General features: G+C 39.0%; 1 protein-coding gene across 2 annotated transcripts; it reads right to left on the bottom strand.

The window, feature by feature from the left end:
* Window positions 1-928: 928 nt before the first annotated feature.
* LOC131245569 (phospho-N-acetylmuramoyl-pentapeptide-transferase homolog) lies at window positions 929-23,621 on the bottom strand. Of its 2 annotated transcripts, XR_009170916.1 has the most exons (10): window positions 23,247-23,621; window positions 22,963-23,037; window positions 22,198-22,424; window positions 11,452-11,902; window positions 11,269-11,333; window positions 5,020-5,213; window positions 3,852-3,912; window positions 3,707-3,748; window positions 1,531-1,739; window positions 988-1,207 (listed from the first exon to the last, which is right to left on the bottom strand). XR_009170916.1 is itself a non-coding variant. In XM_058245122.1 (8 exons), exons 1-8 carry the CDS (start codon window positions 23,376-23,378, stop codon window positions 1,025-1,027), a joined length of 1,536 nt encoding a protein of 511 aa, XP_058101105.1. In that variant the 5' UTR covers window positions 23,379-23,607; the 3' UTR covers window positions 929-1,024. The 2 variants fall into 2 exon arrangements, 1 of the variants encoding a protein (XP_058101105.1); XM_058245122.1 differs by lacking the exons at window positions 3,707-3,748; window positions 3,852-3,912 and having other exon boundaries at window positions 929-1,207; window positions 23,247-23,607.
* Between the last annotated feature and the right edge of the window lie 223 nt (window positions 23,622-23,844).

Genomic DNA, 23,844 nt, shown 5'->3' with positions numbered 1-23,844 from the left:
GACAATTATACGAGCTTTTGCTTTCCAAAATACAAAGTTTACAACAGTGTTTTGCTGACTATGACGGAGAAGACAATAGACTAAGGGCCTGTTTGGGAGCTTGGATTTGGAACCCCCTGGATTTGAAATCCTCCTATCGTGTTTGGCACCATGGACTGGGAATCAACTTTAATCCAAAAGTAGCAATGCATGGTATATTTATGAGGGTTTGAATTTAATTACTAAATCAACTTTAATATCTCTAATTAGCGACGTATGTAATGTTTGACACAATGCTTGTAATAAGCCAGCTGAAATATATGCTTTGCCCGAAAATGATGAAATTCCAAGTCTCAGATGGGCCACAAGCACAAGATCATGTCCGAGTGACTAACCAACAATTTTTAGCCGTTGATTTACATGGACAATGTTTGGACGGTGTTGATCATCATATTAAAGTAATTATAGTGATGTAATTGATAATCTAATTGTTTTTGGATATCATTAGTGGGCCATGTGCCCAATAGAATAATAGTCTGGTGATACACATGTTACACATGCAATTATTGAAAGGATTTTAAGTGTAATCCAGCCTCTAACCGTAGATTTCAAAGGGGTTTGAAACCCCCTCTTTGAGGGGATTTGAAACCCCCAGTTACTTTATGCTGCCAGACAACCAGGGGATTTGAAATCCCCTCGAATCTCCCCAAATCCACGGTGCCAAACGACCTCTAAGCAACTCTTTGATATTTCATTGATACAGAAACGTTGGAAGTCATGCATCCTGCATCAACCAGAAATAGGCTGTCAACTGCTATTACAGTTTTCCAAATTCCATAGGGTCTCAAGGCTCTCTTAAGTTTGAAAAGAATGGGAATCCAGCATGTGTGTGTGTGTGTGTGTGTGTGTGTGTGTGTGTGAGAGAGAGAGAGAGAGAGAGAGAGAGAGAGAGAGAGATGCCAAGCCATTTTGAACAAAAATGTGGTGGGAAAAAAATAACGCCAAATCTGAGAAAAGAGATGTGGGGAAAGATCATCTCTGCACTTCACGCTGAAATAAGACCTACATAACCTGCCAATATAGCCAGCACGGATGATACAACATATGCACTTGTAACAATATGTGGCTCTTTGAGCCCAGATAATTCAAGGTGGTGGTGCAAAGGAGCCATTCGGAACAAACGGCGGCCGGCTCCATACAAGCGTCTTGTGGCCTTGAAGAAAGATACCTAATCCATGAGAACAATTCTCAGACTCAGAGAAACTGCAAACACCCTCCGCAACTCAACAAATTACGCAGTAAAATAAATAAATGAAAGCAGCAGAGCCATGCCGGACCAAGTAATCCAGTCAGCATGTTGTATTTGGAAACTAAGAGTTCCAAGAAAATGCCACTTCCTGTAGTATTTTACTCCGTGCAGCATGAGGACTTCTTTTGCTTAAGAGATGTTCAACCATGTAACATTTGCAAAACCTATTCATTTGACAGCAAACTATTTTCGACCAAGAAAAATGCAAAATGAAAAGGTAAAGTTCACTGACATGGACATACCTGCATTATAACCGATAATACTTCCAGGATAAAGACACCGGATGCAATTAACAATGGAAAAAACATCCCTGTACAGGAAGCCATTGCCGCAAGTGCCCCACCCAGTGCCAATGATCCAGTATCACCCATAAATATGGATGCCTTGTACCCATTGTGCAAGAGAAAACCAACACAAGCTCCAGCCATTGATGCTCCAAACACAGCAAGGTCTGTTTCAGGATGGAAAAGAGAACTAAGCACTTGAGAGAGATCCAGCAAAATTTACCAGGACTCTTCTTCTTCTCTATTTTATTGACCAAGCAGAAGATCCTGGCACTGAATTTTCTTAAAAATTTTGAAACTTGAAAGTAAAGTATGCTTGACAGGTCAAAGTACTAAATGTTAACTATCAAAGTAAAGAAAATGACAATAGAATTCCAAATCCTGTACAATGAGAGCAGGTCCAGCACAATGTTGTCAAAACCTCGCCTGCATACTTTGTGAGTGCTATTCCATTAGTAATACCATGTAAAGGTTCATTGACATAATCCCTCCTAACAAGTCATCAAAACAAACAGAACATTTGCTAACCCCTTTTAATGCTATCTTCTTGTCATACAGGCATTACAAACCTTTAGAGAACAATAGGTGGTTTAATAATTCCAGCAAGCCAGCGGTTGGTATTTCTCAAAGGGCAAGAGAGATTGTCATAAAATGGGCTAGCGCTGTTTTATCTTTAGAGGGTTGTAATATGGATTTCCTTGGGTAATTCGGGTCGCCTCCTCGGCGGCCCCCTGTGCATGTGGATACACACACACACACACGTATATATATAGTATGTGTGTGTGTATCCATATGCACATCATGACTTGGGGAAACCTGGCGTATGCAGTACAATCATGTTGGTACATGGATAGCCCTCACACAATCCAGATGTTGATACTCTTCCCATTAGGGCAGTCAACCATGGATATGAATATTGGAATCGTATTGGCCAATACGGTTGTATCCGTATCAGCACGAGACAAAACATGATGCGGGGGCTTATCAGCCCGATACAAAAAAATTGACCCATATCGGCATGTATCGGCTGATACAGGGTCGATATGCTCATAAAAGTCCAATTTTGATTTTATTTTATTTTTTTTTTCAAAATTTCACTCCTCTCCTCTTCTTTTTTTCATTTAAACTATGGAAGAAGCTTAAAAACTTAGTTTATAGGCTACATCTAAACTTATTTTGGGATCAGAATAAATGATTTGAATAGGATTTGACAAATCGAAGCGAAGTGGACTATTATGGAAAAAAATAGAAAAGAGTAAACCCTCCACTTTCTTTTTGATATTTTCATATTCTTTTTGTTGTATTTCACTGTAATTGGTTGTAGTTCACCAAATCATGCTTGATTTGTGTTCAATTAGGGCCAATTTAGTTGACCTTCAACTAGTCAAACCGATAGATAACATTCTCATCAAAGAATGGTCCGATGCACCATCATATGCATGTCCAAAATACACACACAAAAAAGGACTGATTCTTGAATAACTTATTATCCTCTTTTTTCCTGATATTTTCAATAAATTTTTGGCTTAAAAAAATTCTGACTGATATGGCCCTGATACCGATACGCAACCGTATTGTATCATTTTTCCAACGGGCCGATATGCTGACTGATATTGACATTCAGAACCATGCTATCAATGGGATAGCCATGATCAGGTCAGCACTAGTGTAACTGTGTCAGGATCTGGATAAGGGAATTGCATTCAGGTCCATTTTGGTTGGGACACGGGTAACATATGTAAGACTGGATCCCAATCCAAATGGACTCAGGTACCCTGCTGGGTGTAATTTCGAGAGCATATTAGGATTCAGAATGCAATTTGGACCCAGAATCAGGAACCATGTCCGGCCTTAAAATTGGATCCATACCAAAAACATGCCTTCTGCAATGTTTTTAAATAATAAAAAAATTGAAACTATCCCTTAAAAAAATGAAACTAACAAAATAATATTTGGGTACCTGACAGTTAACCAAGTAGGGTAAATAGGAACCAAGTTCATGGATTAGAATCTGACCAAATTTTTTTTTAGAGATATTAGAATCCAACCCAATTACCAACTTGGCTCAAAATCTGGATCCAGATCTGATTAAAATGGGTTGGATACTTTGGGCAACATCCATGGATCTACGTACCCATCGACAGCCTGCTTCTTGTCAAGTTTGATGCATATAACCCTTCAGGTAGGAACAAACTTCATTTCCCGCCATAAGCATTCACCAGTGTTATTAACAATTTGTGCAGTAAATTTTGAACAACCAGATATCTTTTCTTGCTTACCATTTTGCATCAACAATCAGGTCAACGCATCTTGAGAAAACTTCTCTTGGTAATCCTTTTCCTGTTACAAGGTAGCAATTTTTATCACATACTTCCATTGCATCACATGATGCTTCCCTGACATTGTCTTTCAGGGATGCATCGTGCTGTTAGAGACAAATAGAGGAATGTGGGGCTGAAAGCCACTTTAATAGCTAGGGCTCTGCAAAACCATATTGATGTTGAGAGAACAGGGGATCTCATCAGAATATTTTCCAATTAGTTGGGACAGTTGGACAGACTCCAGTCCATTCATGCATGTTTCACACAATCCAAGATGACAATCAAGTGCCCCAAACTTGCTGACGGAGAGTCAACCATCATACAAAGGATAAAAGACTGTGTTTTCTCTTAAGATGGGGTTCCAAAGAAAGGTGAATAGATCAAAATAATCACTGTTGGATAATCCTGGGTTGATTAACAGATCAAATTTAATTGAAATTTATAGCATGATGCCACCATGACATCATTGCTCTATTTCCAGTTTTCATTCCTTCACACATTAGACTTTTAGATCCTGCCCCACCCCCACCCCACCCCCCCCAAATAAATAACCCATGTATTAGTGAGTTTTTAGTTAGATGGTTCAATAGGTAGAGGCATTTTAGTATTCACCTTTAGTTATTCTTAGGATGGCTAAAATCCCAAAAGAGAAGGGAGCAGACAGCTAAACTGATTGTCTTTAGATTAGTTACAAAAGTAGGGTAAGAGACTTTTACTCCCATTTCATGTTCGTTGAGACTTGTGCTCATCTACAATCAAGCTATATAACCATTATCACTGCCAAATCTGGGTATTTATTGTTTCATTATTAACAGAATTATTAAAGCCAAAAGAAAATGGGAATTATTGAAGCCAAAAGGAAAGAAAAAACAGCTAGGGGTGAGCAGAGATTGCCCAGAGGAGTCTCTAAACTCAGCTTCTCACAAGAGAATTGGTCAAATGATTTGCTTCATTCAATAAATGGCAAAAGAAAGGCAAGCATTGACTGCATTATTCAACGTATTATCACTGCTTCTTGTAGGCAAATAATTGATAGATCAATTGAAAAAAAAAATTTAAAAAGAGGCAAAACCCAGAAACTGTGAACCAAGTGATAAATTTCAACCGCGAAGGAATTCATACTGACCAGAACATATTGGGAGAACAGCGATTGACATCCCAATAAAAGCCAATGCAGCTGTTCCTCCAGCCAGGCCATCAAGGCCATCTGTCAAGTTAACTCCATTCCCCATAGCAACAAAACAGAATGCAGAAAAAAACAAATAAAACTTTCCAAAATACACAAGGCCCAGTGGTGCAGGGAAAGGTACCAACATTTTCCTGCATTGAACAAGAGGAAAGTGGTCTAAATAACAACAGCGGATATGTTAAATAGTTAGTGAATATGTAGCATGTATTATCAGAAATATGAACCCCAAGGCAAAATTACTTACAGATTGCACATTCCATTGTATTATCAAATACAAATAGCTAGGGATTTACTAAAGAGATCAGATCATCAATTATTCTCCAAATATTTCATGTCAGATTCACAAGATCCAATGTCAACTGGATGAGGATAATTTCACAATGGCAAATAAAAAGGTATACATGAATCAAAATGTATTTATGCAACATTAATTGTGACGGTATTTCCGAACATATAGTTGTCAATTCTCTGGGGCAAGTCTAGGCTGTGACCAATACAATGCTATGTATGCTGAATAAAAATGAAATACTCAATTCTCCTTTCATCTCTCTAAAATGTTTTTCTTCCATTGTGGCTAACACCCCTACCTGCAGGTGGCCTAGTCCCTGGGTGGAAAGGTGATCTATACTCTTTGAAGGGCAGCACTCACTGTCCCTTTAGGTGTCTCTGAGACTGGATGGTTGTGCAAGAAGTTAATGTCATTTTGGGCACCTATGCAATTTCTGCCTCGGCGACTACACTTCCATCCAACAGCCTGCGAGCCAAGGTGAACAACAGTAGCAAATATGGTTGAATGCCAGCCTACAGAATAGGATCTGCAATATTCACATAGCACTAGACTATCAAAAGTCAAACTGTTGTTCTTTTAACAGAAAAAGTCAGAGTAAACTAGGAAAATACTCTGGAGAAAATGAGAAATTATTTCCCATGTACCTTCCATTTACAAGTGTACCTCGAACATACCAGCTTGTGCACAGTGACGACGTAGTGGTGGGGAGACAATTTGGCTAATCCCACATCTGGAAATTCTCTTGTTGTTCCGTAATATGAACAAGGTTCTTGTCTAGATTCTTGAAGGAATTTCATGGTTCTAATCAACAAGAAACACCCAGCTTCCAATCTTGTGTGCATTTTTAGCCACTGGTGTGAGAAGGAAGACCCACAATCACCTTGTCCCAAAGATGATTAGCGGGTTTTCCAACACATAGGTAAACCTAGATAAGTGGAAGGAAGGGACCCCACCTTGCAACTTAAGATCAATGCGTAGTATTGAACCTCTTCTTTGGATAGATGAATGCCCATAATCTCGCTCCTCATATTAACCTTCAGACCAGAAACCACTTCGAAACACACTATAATCTTGCAAAGATTTTTCACCATGATAGGATTCACCTCACAAAATATGATGGTATCATTTGCAAATTGCAGGTGGGAAACCGGCTGAATCAGATTGGAGACACAAAGCCCGCTAATTAGATTAGAGTCCTGACCCTTGGCGAGCATCTGGCTAAAAGCTTCTGCCACCAGCACGAATAAGTAGGGAGAAATAGGGTCGCCTTGGCGCAGTCCCTTAGAAGGTTTGAAAAAACCTTTAGGGGTGACATTCACAAGCACCGAGTAAGCCACCGAACAGATACAAAGCTGAAACCACTTCTCACCACATCCCATCATTTTCAATAAGTAGTCGATGAAGTCTCATTCAACATTGTCGTATGCTTTCTCAATGTCTAACTTGCATATGATGCCCCAGCTTTTTTTCTTTGTATCTTGAATCCAAACATTCGTGAGCAAGAACAGCGCTCTCCAGAATCTGTCGGCCCCCCACGAAAGCTCCTTGTGGTTTTCAGAAATTAATCCCCCGATGACTTCATGAAAAAGAGATGCGAGAATTTTAGCAATAATCTTGTATGGGCTTCCAATGGCAATGAGGCTAATCGGCTGGTAGTCCTTGACATTTTCTGCCACTTCCACTTTTGGGATAATGGCTATGATCGATGTACCATAAGCGCAAGGAAGATGACCTTCAATAAAGAATTATTTGACAAACCTCATCACATCAGTTCTTACCGGATTCCAGAATACTTGAAAAAATGCCATGGGGAAGTCGTCTAGTCCTGAGGCCTTATCTCAACCCAGGGAGTCCATAGCCTCCTTTACTTCTCCTTCTGATATCTGTTTTTCTAACAGACTAGCTTATTCCATCAATAGGTTGGCGAAGGGGAGGAAATCGAGTTGAGGGCGGGTCCAAAAATCCTTAGACATCAGCTTCTCGTAAACGGATACAATATTTTACACACCCGAGATTTTTCTTCAAATCTTTTACTGTTGACTGATATTGCAGTTATCCTGTTCTCTAGCTGAAGCCATATTATGGAGAAAAAAAAAAGGATCATATTTCTATCGCCTTCTTTTAAGCCAAGTAGCCTTGGACTGTTGCCGCCATTTGATTTCATCTTCTTTTAGACGCTTGGAGTATTCCTGAGCAACGAGCTGCACCTGAATCTGTCTTGTTCTAAAAGTTCTTGATCTTCTTCATTGATATCTAGAGCATGAATCTCCTCAACGATGGAAGAAAGATCAGCGTCCCTTTTCTCGTACACCTCCTTTCGCCATAAGTTAAGCTTACCTCTTAAGAGTTTCAGTTTGGAGTGAAGGGACATACCTGATTTATTGGGGGCTGAAAAGACTGCCACCAATCGTCCACCATCTTGTGGAATCCATCAACCTCAATCCAAGACAGCTCGAATCTAAACAACTTTGGACCCCAACTATCGGTTCTTAGAGTGGACCAGAATTGGTCTATGATCTGAAATGGTTCTGACCAAACCTTTCGGCTGGATGAGAGGAAATCTGTAAATCCAATCCAACAACACGATGAATCTGTCGAGGTGGGATAAGATTGGATTCTTTTGTCTGTTGGAACATGTGAATATAGCGCCTTGCATTGGTATGTCTACATTTCAAACCATTGAGCCCACTCTGAGAAATCACGCATACTGCGAGTGATGTGTGACCCTGAAGATTTTTCATGAATGAACCTCATGACATTGAAGTCTCCTCCAACACACCAAGGAAGGGACCACTTAGAAGGGATGTACTGTAATTCATCCCGAAATCTGGATCAGTCCACCACCCTGCAAGGCCCATATACTACAGTAAAATGCCATTTAAACCCTGAAGAAACTTCAGAAAAAACCACTGATACTGAGAATTCACCGTCCCAAAACTCTTCCTTTCTCCACATCGTCGAGTTCCAGGCCACAAAGACACCACCTGCTGATCCTTCGGCATTCAGAGAAATAATGTCCTTAGCTTGAGAACCCCAAATCTCAACCAAAAGAATCCTGTTGAAAGAGGCCAGCTTCATTTCCTGGATGGCAATTATTTGTGCCTTCGATTCCCTACATATATTTTTCACCTAAATCATATTTTCTTTGTTACCCAACCACCTTACATTCCAGATTCCCAGATGAAGTCAACTAATCAAGAGCATATTTCAATTAAGATAGAACTATGCCCTTCTTGGACAGAGACTTCAATTTTTAAAAAGTATTTTTAACTGTCTCAAATCTTTGATATCAAATACTTTGCTCAGATATTATTTCAGTTCTGATATACAATTAACATCATTACCTGTGACAAGAATGCCATCCACATACAAGCTCATAATAGCGGTCCCCTTCGCATGCCACTTAACAAACAGAGAACGATCAGAATGGATAGAAGTGAAACCCCCACTAAACTTTTCAAACCAGATGTGAGGAGTCTCCTTCAGAATCACCCATACATAGTTCATCTTACAACAGGAACAAGGATCTCAAAATAATCATCACCGAAAGGTTTGTGTGAAACCCTTAGCTGTAAGGCAGGTTTTATGGTGAGAATTGTACTTGAGAACATACAACCAACAACAACCTACAAGATTCTTCCAAGCTTACTCAATCATCTCCCATGTATAATTCTTTTCAAGAGCTATCATCGCTTCCTCCATAACTTGGCACCATAGAGGAAAAATAAAAGCTTTCTTAAGATTTTTAGGAATGTTGGAGAAAGAACACTCAATAGCTGAAACAAAGAACTAATGTTGAGGGACAAGAAATGATAGGAAACAAACCTCTAAATAGGATAAGTACACCACCTTTTTGCTTTTTTGATACCAAGAGGTAAATCTAAGGCAGGTTCTAGATAGGGACTATCATAAATAAACAGTCGAGTAGGAACACTATCAGTACCTATAGCTGAAGGAGCATGCTTCTTAGTATCCTGAGAAATAATGGGTTTATAAACATTCTTTCATTTATATACTTTCAAGTTTGACTTGACTAAATCAATACCAACCTTATTTCTAGCATTGTCAGGTGTAGAAGACAGACATTATTTGATCAAACTTAGGAACAGGAAGAACCATAAAATGTGTCCCCCCCCTTTTATCAGAAAAGTATGAAGCATCTTACACAAATTTAACATCCATACAGACAACTTTATAGTATGATGATTAAGACATTTTTATCCCTTTTTAAGATGAAACTCCCAAGAAAATTTATTTGACAACTCTATTTGACAATTTGTTTCTAAGAGGATGCCAGTTGTAGGCATAACGTACACACCCGAAGACATACAGGGAAATGTCAGAAATTGGATAAAAGTTCGAAAAATACCGAATGGGAGACTTTCCACCAAGAACTTTAGTGGGAAGACGATTGATTGGAAAGCAAGCTATAAGAACAACATATCACCAAAAAGATTTATGAAGGGAAGGAAATGAAACACCACTTGTTGGGAGAGATTAGGAGGAAGAAAAGGGTAAAGAAAGAAAAGAAGATTAGGAAGGGAAGGAAGGAAAGAAGAATAAAGAAGGAAAGGAGAAGAAGAAAGAACCCTAGTAGCACTTAAGTTCTGATACCATTTAGAGCAGGAGAGAATTTGAGAGAAAGCAAGAGAACTTGAGAGAGAAAAGAAGCTCATAGGGCTGGGACATCCAGCCCTACCTTATTTATAAATTATAATAATAGGATAAGAGTATAATAACATATAAGCCCTTATTAGGAGGAAAACAATAAAATAAAATAAAAAAGACAAGGGGAAAATAAAGAAAACATAAAAATAATGGGGAAAAAAGGGGAAAAAATGCTGAGACTAAGGCCCATAACACACAAGCCCAGGTGTATGTACCTGTGGGCCCGGTCATAGGCTCACATGTACATACGCCTACAGCCACAATAGTCACAAACAGTGTTGTCATATGCAATCGCATATGTGGTCTGGGGTGTACGCGATGCCATACTTTTTTATGCGAAAAGTATGTGATGGCTTATGCGATTACGCCATCTGTAAGATGGCGTACTTCCGAAGTTTGTAAGCTTAGTTGTTTGTAATTTGTAAGTTGTAAGTTGTAATGTATTATGAATTTATGATATGTATACATCAACTCATCAAGATTCAAGTTATCAATAAAATTTCTATGTTGGTAGTTTTTAATAATTAACTCTCTTAGTGAAACTTGTTGAATGTTGTGTTATATTATATAATATAACTTTAATTTATAGATGGTCTAATATTCAACTACAATGAAATAGGTTGAAAAATAAAAATAAAAATCCAATCACTTGTACTAATTAGACATAACTTTCTTGAATTTTTTACGATTTTTTCCATTTTTCCGATTTTTTCAAAAATTTCAGAAATCAGCCTTAGCGATCGCTTATGCGATTATGCGAAGGCATAAGTGATCAGCCAAGGTTGATAGCTTATGCGCGTGTATGCGATTTGACGACATTGGTCACACCAAGTTTTCTATGCTTTTTCTTCATATGCACATGATAGTGAGAAAGTATGGTTACTTTGTTTAGTCCGACTTTAGCCATTGTAGTTTCAACAGAGTTTTCTATTCTTCTAAAGATGAAGCAATCAAGAATAACAAATTTATTTTGTTATAAAGTTTCAGTGAATGATATACTTTTGCCATGTTGCTCCACTATACTGAAATATTTTGAATATAACAATCACCTTAAGTGTAGTCAAGGCAAAGTTAAATTTAGTTCTTTAATGCAGTTTGATGAGAAAATTTTCCAAAATGAAAAGAAGGATCTTTTAAATATCATCAATCGAACAAAAATCATATACAACAATAGACAAGTACGTTACCATCAAAGAAATGTTGATCAGATTGGTTATGAGAAGGTATACATGCTGTATGGTGACAATACATCTGCAGACTCCAACCAAAAAGAAAACCATGTACCAACAGCTGCCTGTTTAGGATCAATATACAGAATATAAGTTCCAAGGACTCATATCTTTAAAACATCATATGAAACAACAGATAGAGAATGTTTGAAGAAGACACAAACACTATGAAGATGTCCTTACCTGTAAACAGAATTTAAATTTCCCTGGTAATCCATAGTTGTGATTCTTGAAAGAACTTAAGGTGTCATCAAGTAGCCCAATTGCAGCAAAAGCAATAGTTGCAGCAGCCGCTCCATAAACTTCAACAGAAGAGAAACCAGCTATGGCTCTGGCAACAGCAAGACCAATTGGAACAAAAAATAATCCACCCATCGTAGGAGTTCCTTTCTTAGAGGCATGCATAAGAGGCCCTTCTATCCTAATGACTTGATGGATTTTCAACCTATCAAGTAGTGGGACATACAAAAAACCTGCACATGATGCTAAAATAGCTGATATAGAAAAAGGGCGTGTCAGGTAAAAAGATGGGAAAGGTAGTCTGACAATCTTCCACGAACACCAGTCCACAAATAAAAGAAGCATGGCTGAGAAGGCTATCAGTCCCATATTAATAAAAACTCCAGGCTGGATCCTGTCAGTAGAAATGTGCAACAAAGTCAAGTCAGCTGTCATCAGCAACAAAGTAACAAACAAGTCCCTTTATCCTGCTGTAAGATAGCTCTTTATATGTTTCCCAGTAGCAAAAATTATGATTCCAACAGTTGTACATTTCTTGCAGCCTGTACTGATGCTGTAACAGTGCCATCTTCTATGAAGTGTTACATTTACACACATTAGTCATGGTGTTGCTCAGAAAAGGCAGAAGAAAGCAAACCCCAGAATACACAAGAAAAGCACACACTGAAATGCTTCACCCATAGAAAAGAAGAAGCTCAACTATCTCCTTAGCTGCAATGTTATTTCCAGAATACATTCCCTTAGGAAATACCACGGGGTAGCAGGGGCTGTTTTATGGACTGCTGATGAAGTAGCCCCACCATCTGCCAGATCAGCTTGCAGGCTCAATGTGGCAATTAGACAGATCTGCAATATGACCATACAGATTGTGTCTATAATCTGAACCTATAGTAGTAATTCATCAAACCTCATGACCTGTAAGGTTCATCCGGATGAAATTTTAAGTCTTTAGTTAGTAATTTCTTAATTAATTGGAAGAGAGTACTCCCTGTTTAAGTATTTTCCTTTCATGTGTCCTAGACTCCTAGTCAGTTTCGATTCATAACTAATTGCTGCCCAAGAAAATAGAGGCACAGTTTTAATAGTAAAGTTTACAGCATAGTTCTGAATACTCAATTTCATGTTTAGCTGGGTCAGGTCAACTCAAAGACTCAACCAAATCTTTACCTGACTCTACTCTATATTTAATTAATTAGAAGGACTTGGAGCAGTAATAAATATTTAAAAGATTTATAAATCTCTACTATATATAACGTCAGCAGCAGGAGCAATTTTTTCCAGTGACCATGTGCAACAGGGTTATTTAGGTCATTTGTCATGAGTCAAACCATGTGTTTCCCAAACAAGGTTTAGATTTTGGCTGCTCCCCTATAAAAAAGCATCACATATATATCTAGCATAGTCGAATACACTACAATGTGTTGCAAAAAGATCATACAACACCTGACATTTGTGAGGCCCACCATGCTGTTTGTTTCACATCCACTCCATCCATCAGATTAAGCACCTCATGTTCACCGTACACCCCAAAAATCATTCTGATCTAAAAGTCCATAATATGAGGAACAATATTAAATTACGACTAAAACCTCAAGTTCATGCATTGTGGCCCTACTTAAGTTTTGGATTAATGTGACTTTTGGGGAGTATCCTCTTCCAAGTGATTAGAATTTGATGAACAGGTTAGATGGAATAGACAAATCTCTGTGAACCCACACACAAACCTCATGGTTGGCATCCCATTTCAAATTTTAACTTTGGTGCAGCCCATCTGAGTTGTGGATTGGGCAGATATTTCATTGCAAGCCCTAACATCGAGGGGCACACCCAATGGTCAGAGTGGAGTTAACATACATGCACAAAAAGGTGGGCCCCACATAATTCGGATTTTATACCCATGGTCCTGGAGTGGATTTAGTGCTACAGAAACCCACTTAATCTTCCCTCTGGCACCCCTCTCCCCACATCTGGCAAAACACTTCCTCACTCCACATGTGTTGCACATGCCATACCCCTGGTATATAAAACAGCAAACTACAGAAAGCCACAGCTCATCGTGTGCTAGCACTTAATGTTTGGTTTCTTATGTGAGGTCATGAGTTTGAAACCCATGAGCCCCCTTTCACCTTTGTACATAGAAAACAGTTGACCAGGCGTTTGACTCAGTTAAAACCACGACAAGTCATGTTGAGTTAACCAACTCAGCGAGCTGCTGACTCGATGAGTCCTGCCACATTGGTACTGGGTCATGCTCGTCAGTGAGCTTTCCAGTGACTCAGCCAGAAACCTCATTAAGACCAGTTGACTAGACCAGATTTCCAGTCAAGTCACCCAGTTTTAGAAGTGTGGTTTATATTGTAAAAGGCCTTTATATTGTATACATATGTGTAGAGGCCATCTCTCCTATGCACCTACGCACCTTTGCACACGTGTCATGGGCCCAAAATCCAAACAGTCCATCTGATGCGACACCCCATGAAACCCCTAGGGCTCAACTTTCAACCTGATCCAAAACTCTGGTGGGCCATAGCAAGGAGAAAGGCAAATCAAGGGAATGAAATTGTTTCCTTTTGCCATGGCCCACCAAAGTTATTGGATCAGGGTAAAAGTTAGGCCTTGGGAGTTTGATGGGGTGTTGCATCACGTGGACCGTTCAGATTTTGGATTCATATCAGGTGAGATGAGTTCTCAAAAAGTTCTCACCAAGTTCCCGTGAGAACCAGTGCGCAAGTGAGCGTTTTTCTACATATGTATGTATGAGGGAGTAGTATCAAATGTAAGGACCACTAGTAGAGAGACAAGTGAGTTCCCAATTATTGTAGGCTTAAACCAGGGGCATGGTATGCCGTAAAGGCCGTTACGTAAAGGTAACAGTGGCAACCATTACACATTACAGGGTTGTAAAGACCAAACAGCCGTAACGACAAATGACTCGTAAAGGCCATTACAACCCTTGTAACGGCCCGTTACGCCACTCATAAAAGTCGTAACAGCCCCGTAATGGTCCATTATGGGGCCAATATAGGTTTTTCATATTTTTTTCAATTAAAAAAGAGATATCGTAACGGCCATTACAGACCCATAACGGCCATTACACCCCATATCGTAAAGGTAATGATGGTGGCCATTATGGCCACCATTACCATTACGGAATACCTTGACCAGGGGTCGGCATTGAGCCTATACCTTTTCGCATAGGTTATGGACAAGGTATTCGATAATAGTAATGGTGGCCATAACTGTTTCCTTTCGCCATGGCCCACCAGAGTTTTGTATCGGGCTGAAAGTTGGTCTCGTGAGGTTTAAAGGGATGCCGCATCACATGGACCGTTTAGATTCTGTGCACATGACACGTGTGCAAAGGTGTGCACGGGTGCTCATGTAAGAAGGTGCGCAGGCGAGCATTCCTCGTATATGTATATGTACATGTGTGTGTGTGTGCATACATGGGAAATGGTACTATGAGGTCCACCTCATGGGAACTTCCCATGAGGTCGAGCTGTGTGGGCCCCACCGTAATGTGTGTCGAACATCAACACCGTGTATTTGATGGGTCCCCTTTAGGTTATGGGATATCCCAAAAATTATCTGCGTATATGTAACTCGGGTGGGCCATACCATCTAAAACCATGTGAAGACATGCCTAAAACATATAAAAGTACTTTGTGGGGCCCACCTAAGTTTTGGATGCGATTGAAACTTGGTCTGAACCCTCATCCAAGTAGTACACACACAATGGATGGTCTGGATTTGTGAACCACATCTTGGTGGGCACAATAAATGATTATAAATATTTTAATGGGAGGGTAACCCCCCTCTCAACTGTTGTATGTGGTGTGGCCCACCCAAGTCATGGATTGACTTGATTTTTAAGCCCGTGGCCCACCATGGAATGGTGCATCAATATAATGGTGTTGAGTTCGACACAAATCACGATGAGGCCCACATAGCTCGACCTCATAGTACCATTTCCACACACACATATATGTACGAATAGGGTTTCAGATTGAGTCGAGTCAGTACCGAGTTGGATTTTGGATTGAGTTGAGTTACTAGGTGACCCGAACTCAACGTCTTCGTCCAATACAGTTCGGATCGACTCACCCACTCGGTTCGGGTCTAGTCATCCCTTGCCCACCTCTAAGTGTGTGTGAAACAGCAGAACATGCTTTGATAAATAAAGATGCAACCTGTTTAGGATTCCAGCAATTGGATTCTTTGGGGTGACAATTCCAACATTATTGGTCTAACTCACTATAGACCTCGGAATTGGTGAGACACTCATTCGATTTCAACCAGAACATATACTACTGCTGCATTTTCTAAATGATTCCCTTTACACTACTGATTCTTTTTATCTGGTAAGACATTAAGGTCAGTTTTATCTGAAATTGGTGAGACTCCTACTTTTTTCTGCTTAGACCTTCTACAAATGGTACAGACTGCATATTCTTGCCGCCCTGCACCAATCCAATTTTTTTAAAGAAAAAACAGATTACAACAAGGGAAGCAAAGTCCGAACTCCCAATACAAAGTGAAGAATGCCAAGAAGCCTGTTTGGCTAAGGTAGAAGTATCGACACGGGGACAAAGGGTCTATAATACTTTTTCCTTTTTGAAGGATAAGAGGATCTATAACACCAAAAATCAATTTTTAAGGGCCTGTTCGGTAGACACCTAAAAAAGAGCTCATCTCATTTTAGTTAATCGTAATTATGTATTAGAGATCATATTTCATTTTGGTAAGGATTAAAAATAATCTTGGTAACCAATAATCATGATCTCTAATGCATAATTATTTAAAATTAAAATGAGATAAACTCATTTTTAGGCATCTACCAAACAGGCCCTAAGTAAATTTTGCTCATCTCATTTGTCATTTCAGCATACTAGTCGCCGCAAGTGAATTGTTAGGCATGACATTCTAAAGTTTTCACTGGCAAAGCCTCCTAATCATCACGTTATGTATTGAAGAAAGGTCGATGGGATGGCAGACAACTGCGAATCACGTGACATTATAAAAAGCAAGATCCCCTTGATTTGATGGAAAGTACTCTAAAACATAACTGAGAATGATACAGTATACTTAAAACAACTTGAAAACTTAAAATGGCAAAAGGATTCTAAGAAAAGCCTAAACAGAGTTCCTTTGGAAAAGAGACGTGGTCCCAACATACATATCAAAGAGTGTAGCAAAAATGCCAAAAAAAAAAGAAAAAGAACTCAAAAGTGGGTAAAGCCTCCAGAAATTCTTTAGACGAGCTATGTTGCCACAAAATGTATCTAAACGAAGCTAGCAAATATGGCAGAAGTGAACTTAAAACAGTGATACATGGCTCAGTGGTGGATACTCTGTGTTTCAAAACTGAAATACTGTGTTCGAGTGGCCATGTAGGGTGTGTGCGTGGGTGGGTGGGTGTGAAAGAAAAAAAAAAAAAGAACCTCACACAAGCTATATTTTCACGAAATGTATCTAAACAACAATAGCAAGAATTGAATAATTAAACTTAAAATGGTAGAAGAACTCTAAGCAAGGTTACATGAGTCGAGCTAGCTCGATAAACTCGCTCAAATCGACTCGTTTGAGCTTGTTCCGACTCGACTCACAAAAAGGTTCGAATCAGGCCGAGCGCAAGTAACTGTAGTTCAAATAAAATCGAGTCGAGTGCAAGCTTGGTCAAGCTCGACTCAACTCGAAACAAAGCTCAAATCTAACTCGAACTCAACTCGCTCGAAATATATATATATATATATATATATATATATATATATATATATATATGTATATAATATATATATTATATACATATTGATGTACTTGTGAACTTTACCGTACTAAACCTTTCACTTTCCCCCTTCTCTTTTCCTTTTGCTACCTTAACCAAGCCAAGTGACTGTGCAAGCGAGCGGTCCGACCTCCGAGCAGAAATCCAGCAGCACCACCCGACCGACGAGCCGAGCCCGAGAGTGCAGAAATTCGGCAGGCACCACCTGACCAACGAGCGTCCGATGAGCCGAGCGTCCACAGATCCCACCCCACGTCCCCCCCGCTGTCTCTCTCGGTCTCTCTACTCTCCTTCAGGTAAATATTTTTATTTTTTTTAATGCAATCAAGTTGGATCAAGGTTGAGTCGAGTTGGGTTAGGGTTTAGGTCGAGTTGCGTTGGGTTAGGTCAAGGTCAAGTTGGGTTAGGGTCGGGTCAATGTCGGGTTGGGTTAGGATTAGGTTGGGTCGGGTTGGCTTAGCATTGGGTTAGCGACTCGGCATCGGGTTGGGTCATGGTTGGGTCAGCGTCATGTTGGGTCGGTGTGTGAGTTGGGTCAGCGTCATGTTGGGTTGGTGTGTGAGTTGGGTCAGCGTCGGGTTAGGTTGCATCGGATTTGTGTTTTATTAAAGTAATTTACTTAGATTGGATATGATTTTTTATTACTTGAATAGTTGAATTTGAGATTATTTGAGAAATTCTAAACTTGTGTATACTTGTATTTGATTACTTGAAATTGATCTATGCTTAATTCAAGTATTCAACTACAAATCATATATTAAATATATGATTTATAGTTGTATACTTTAATTAAACACAAATTAATTAGTTTTAGAACGACTTCACTTGACACTTTACAGATAAATTTAATAATCCACCTACCCGTTTAAAAATTCATATATAATAAATTATATTCAAATCAATTATTGGTTTGATATTTTTTATATATATGAATTCTTAAATTGTCCATGTTGGACAATTTGGTAATATATCATGCACCTTAATTTTGCTTACACAATCTACATAGAGTTCGAGATTCGGTGCATCAACCCAATTTATTCTCCGAATATATGATTCTCAACTGGTTGACTACCTCCCATCTGTGAATAACATATAATGGTGATGACACTTAACAGTAGAGAATTTTTACATATATTTGGAGAATTATGGGGAAATGCTGCCGAATTTTCGAATCGCATGTAAATTGTGTGAGTAAGTAAATGATATATTACTAAATGAGATAAAAAGTGAAATTAAAAGTTTGGAGACATTAGAAAATGCCTACGTACAAATCACATATTACAATCACACCTTGGAACTTCATATATCTTATGGGTATTTTCTTATTTTCATATTTAAAGATGGCTAGTGAGGATGTCCCTACTACCCCTGGTGTTGGTGCATCTACCACATCCCCTCTAGTTGTCGATGTTGAACGAGATGAGAGAAACTTAAATTTAGATACGTCGAATAAAGAAAAAAAAAAAGATTAGCAGTTTGGGACGATTTCGAAGAGGTTGAGGTGAAAGAAGGTTCGAACTATGTTATGAACGTTAGATGTAAGCATTGCAAATCAACCTTCGCAAAGCATTCTGGGGAATCAACTTCACATTAACGCAGAAATACGATTAATTATGTTAAGAGTCCAAAAATCTCACGTTCAAGCCAACAATTGCTCTCATGTACCTCATCTAGAGGAAGCGACTCCGACATGCAAGCTCATCACTCATAAATTTGAAAAAGACAAACTAAAAGAGTGATTTGCAAGAATAGTTATTGTTGAGGAGAAACCATTTAGATTTATAGAGAGTAGAGTTTTTAGCAAATACAGCAGATACTTGAATCTGATATTTGAGAAGTGTTCGCGGGTCATGGTGAAAAGAGAATGCATGAGGACGTATATGAATGAGAAGACAAAGATGAAGCCATTCTGTTATCAATCTCACGTATAAGTCTTATTTCAGACTTGTGGACGACATCGAACCAAAGGAAGGGATACATGTCGCTAACTACACAGTATGTGGATGCATATTGGAATCTACGTAAGACTATTTTAAACTTTCGTCACCTTCCTCCCCCTCGTACCAATTTGGTTATTTCAGATTGCGTAGACAATTGTCTTCAAGAGTGGGGCATCGAAAGTAGGATATCTTCAATCACACTAGATAATGCATCTATAAATGATGCTGTGATTTCTTTTTTACGGAGCCAATTCAAGATAGCAGGGAATCTTTATTTTGGGGGAGGAATTTTTCAAGTGAGATGTTGTGCTCACATTCTAAATCTAATTGTGCAAGAGGGGCTAAAAATAATTGACGGCACAATTGAGAACATAAGAGAGAGCGTGTAGTATATACGGGGGTCACCATCAAGACGTAATATCTAAAATGACATGATCCAACGTTTAAATGATGGAACTCAAAAAACATTGAAGTTAGATGTGTGCACCCGTTGGAATTCAACATATGAAATGTTAGATGTGGCAATGAAGTTGAAAATTGCATTCCCGGAATTTACAGTTCATGATAAAGCATATGCTTGGTTACCTAGTGAAGATGATTGGAGAAGAACTGAAGATGTTCGTAGTTTTCTCCAAGTTTACTATGACTGCACGAAGCTATTTTACGGAAATAAATATCCAACGACAAATATGTTTCTTCTAAAGCTTTGGAAGATTAAAGATGTTCTTTAGAGAAGTGTCACAATAGGTCCAGATTATATTCAAAATATGGCGCTAAGCATGTAAGTGAAATTTGAAAAGTACTGGAGCGAATGTCACCTATTGATGGCTTTAGGTGTTGTACTTAATCCTCGCTGCAAAATGGGACTAGTTAATTACGTTTATAAAAAGATTTATCTGTTTGACAAGGCAGCCATTGAAACATCTAATGTTCGTGTGGCAATTAAAGAATTATACTCTTCTAATGTGGGTAATTCTACCAGAAGTCAGGACACAACTTATGCATGAATGTGGCTCCAGTTCGTCTATAGGTGATGACAATTTTCTCGATGAGTACTTTTCAGTCTTAGAACAAGATGAAGCGAGTCAGCAAACAAATGAATCAAAATTAGATGTATATCTCAAGGAGCCAGTCATAAAGGTCTCCAGCTAAGACTTTGATGTTTTAGACTGGTGAAAGACTAGAGCTCGTGAAGGAAAATACCCTACATTGTCGTTGATGGCTCGAGATATTTTATCAATTCCGATAACAATAGTGGCATCAGAGTCTGCATTTAGCACCGGTAGTAGGGTGGTGAACAAGTATAGAAGCTCTCTTGCACCTAAAACAATTGAAGCGCTCGTTTGTACGCAAGATTGGTTACATCCCGTTTGGGGTGGCAGTTCATTTGATGAAGAGAATGATGAAGATGACGAGACTGAGAGTCTATACGAGACTGGTACTGCACCTTCATATGTTTAAAGTTTAAATATTGTTTTAAATATTTTGGACATCTTGATCTTATTACTTGTTCTGTAAGACTTTAATTTCTGTAATTTTTGGAGTAGAGTACTTGACATTGAAATTTTGAACGTACTAGAATTTATTTCTTAAAAATTATCTTCTCCTAAAAATGTTATTTTTTATTAACAAAAATCCTTCTGCAGAAATGTCGTCTGATGACCCATCCGCCGATATTTGGGATTACGGTACCCAAGTCTACTCCCCAACATCTGCAAGAATGAAGATTAAATGTTATTTGTGTTGAGACAAATTCGTCAACAAAAAAAACGGCTAGAAATACACTTATTTGGTCAAGGAGGAGACGCAAAACCATGTCCTAATGTCTCACAAGAAGTACGAATTCTATTCTAAGCTCTCTTAAACCCAAATAAGAAAACTCTCACCCCCTTCACACCAAATTCAACTAGCCACAAAAAATATCATAACAAGCCTATTATAATAGATGAATATTCAGAAATAAAGAGAGTGCAACAAATTAGTAAGAAATAAGAAAAGGTAAATGCCAGATTAAAAGCTATAGAAGAAGAACAACTAAAACTTGCCTTGAAGATAAGTAGGGAAGAGGCAGAGGCATTTAGATATCGATGTCCTCCAAGGCAAAATGACATCGAGGCAGAGTCGAGCATGGAAACAAAGAAGAACCACAAAACATCAAAGTTTCTCGCTATGCTCTCATCATTCTATAAGATGTTGGGAACTCCTTATAAATCGGCTCATAAAGAAGAATTGAAAAAGTTAGCTAAATCTATACAGGAACATGATGGTGAAGTTTCACCACCTTCTAATTCAGAAGAAGTAAACAATTACCCTGGAGAAGATAACTCGTCTAGATTTGCAAACATATTTCCTGTCGACAAAAGCAATGCTAATGGATCGGGTTCAGATGAAGCTGATAACTTTCTTATCCGTCGGTTGGGAAGGCGTTCCTCAAATGGATCATATTAACAAGATGCCGGTGAATTTTGAGTGAGTCTATGGTTTTCTTATAACATTCTCATATTATTATTTGCTAGCTTATATTAACTTGTTATGCACTGACATTGCACTTGTCTTCGTTCTAACAATCTTGATTTTTTATTATTTTAATTATTTTATAATAATTTGTAAAATAATATTAACTCGACTCGACTCGAACCAGTGAGCCGAGTTGAGCTAAAGGGGTGAGCTCGAAGACCGAGTCGAGCTGAGCACGAGCTTGGGTCATGGTGGGGTCGAGCTAAGCCGAGCTTGGCCTAGCTCGACTCGTGTACAGCTCTAGTCTTAAGCACAACTCCTTCAAAAAAGCTATGCAGCTATGAAATGTATCTAACAATGGCAGCATGAAAGGCAAAACTGAAGTCACTTTCCTATGTCATGGTCAAATCAATGCATTTGAAAGAACTATAATTGTAAAAAATTCATAACCTTCAGAACGCGAACTAGAAGCTAAAAATCTCAATTGCAGAAAGAGATCCCGCTTACCTGCGCCTTTTGCGTCTTTTCCGAAGGGTAGCAAACCGATGAGCAGCCACTGTCACTGCATCCGATCTGTCAAAAAGATCACTTCTGCTAGGCAAATCAACATCCGTAGAAGGAATTATCAAGATCTCTGTATCACTCTCTTCACCTTCACTCGGTGATAATATGCTCCCTCCATAAATCACCCCATTATCGTCAAATTCATCAAATGAAGAAAATGCTTCTGAATCCTACAATGAGACAATAAGCACAAAATCTGTTACTAACCTTTTAAAAAAATTGCCTTATAATCTCCCAAAGTCTTCAATTAGATCATTAGTGTATGGGCTAAACTAACTGTTTGTGGAAGCCGACTTATGTCTAAATTGCAAATGAGGCACACACGTGTATCACATGGACCGTTCATCAGGTGGTCCCCCACCTTGCAGTATGCATATCTCAAAAATCACAATGATCAGAATATTCAAACCATATGAAAAGGCATCACTTCCAACTCAGATCCTTATTTTGCCTTTGGGCACGTCTGCAGGTTTGTAGGCCGCAATCAGTATGTGATATTCATCTACTGACCCTCAATGGTAGGGCACCCAATGAATGGTCCAGATCATGTCACTGCTACAAAGGTGATTTAGGCTCGAGGATACAGGTTCTGATATTAGCTAACAATGCAGAAAATTCTTCAAATATTATTTCTAAATTTAGAAAGATCATAATTTTTAACATGAAACCTCCTTTAAAGGCTGGTATAGTAGATAGATAGACACTCACATCATCCATTGCAGCAATCCGGACCAAATCTCGTCGCAATTTGCATCCACCCCTTTGAATTTCCGATCCAGATATCTACACGCAATCACAAAGCAATTCCCAGCGGAGAAAAGGAAAAAAAGGCAAGCGTCAGATAACCAATGCAATTATGCGGAGTTTGAAAGGAAGGATATTCGATTCCTCTGCATTTGAAATTGGGGGATTTAAAAATCTAAGGATCGCAGAAAAAACGACAGATAACGAGAAGCTGGTGCTGATTATAGGATCGGGATACACGAACAAACCTTGAGAGTAGAACAGAATTTCGGAGGAGAGAATGAGGCGGAGAAGATTGAGATTCTTATAGGAGGATGGGATCTTTCTAGGGTCTTTTGAAACCCTAGATGAATGAGAAGAGGATTTGCAGAAGAAGTCATGAAGAAGAATTTGCGAAGAGAAGTGAGAGGATCCGGATAATGGTAGGTCTGGGTATTTATAGGCAGTGTTTGTACGGGGGGCGTGTATTCCTAAGCGAGGGAAAAAGACGGGGGCTTCAAAATTCCGGGAATTGTACACGTTCGTAACTCCAGGTGAGGCCACCTGTCTTGTCTGTTTTTTCGACTGTCGTCCGTCCGTCGGTTAGGAGTAAGTTTTGCCTCCGGATTCGCTGCGAAAGCTCATCGCAGGATATTCATGCCCCAGATGGCCAGGTGGGGGTAAAGCCGTCCGTTTTAACGGGAGCGAATTAGGTGTTACCCGTTTAAGAGCTTAGTGCGTGTTACCCCTACCGTACGGCTCACCTTGATGAATTTTTGTATATCCACACCGTCCATCCGTTTCTTCATCACATCTAAAATGGGGACCTAAAAATTATATAGATCCAATTCTCAGCTGGACCACACC

This window comes from Magnolia sinica, chromosome 5 (genome assembly GCF_029962835.1).
Source record: "Magnolia sinica isolate HGM2019 chromosome 5, MsV1, whole genome shotgun sequence".
Classification (NCBI taxonomy): domain Eukaryota; kingdom Viridiplantae; phylum Streptophyta; class Magnoliopsida; order Magnoliales; family Magnoliaceae; genus Magnolia; species Magnolia sinica.
Note: the sequence above shows the minus strand (reverse complement) of the source record. Positions and strands in the feature narration are given on the sequence as shown.

What these genes read in the sequence shown, in the direction of transcription:
- LOC131245569 (XM_058245122.1), bottom strand. Translation starts at nt 23,378, where the DNA reads ATGACTTCTTCTGCAAATCCTCTTCTCATTCATCTAGGGTTTCAAAAG. An exon ending in AATTCTGTTCTACTCTCAAG is followed by an intron (nt 23,038 to 23,246) that starts GTTTGTTCGTGT and finishes GATTGCGTGTAG; the next exon opens with ATATCTGGATCGGAAATTCA. An exon ending in GGATTGCTGCAATGGATGAT is followed by an intron (nt 22,425 to 22,962) that starts GTGAGTGTCTAT and finishes GTCTCATTGTAG; the next exon opens with GATTCAGAAGCATTTTCTTC.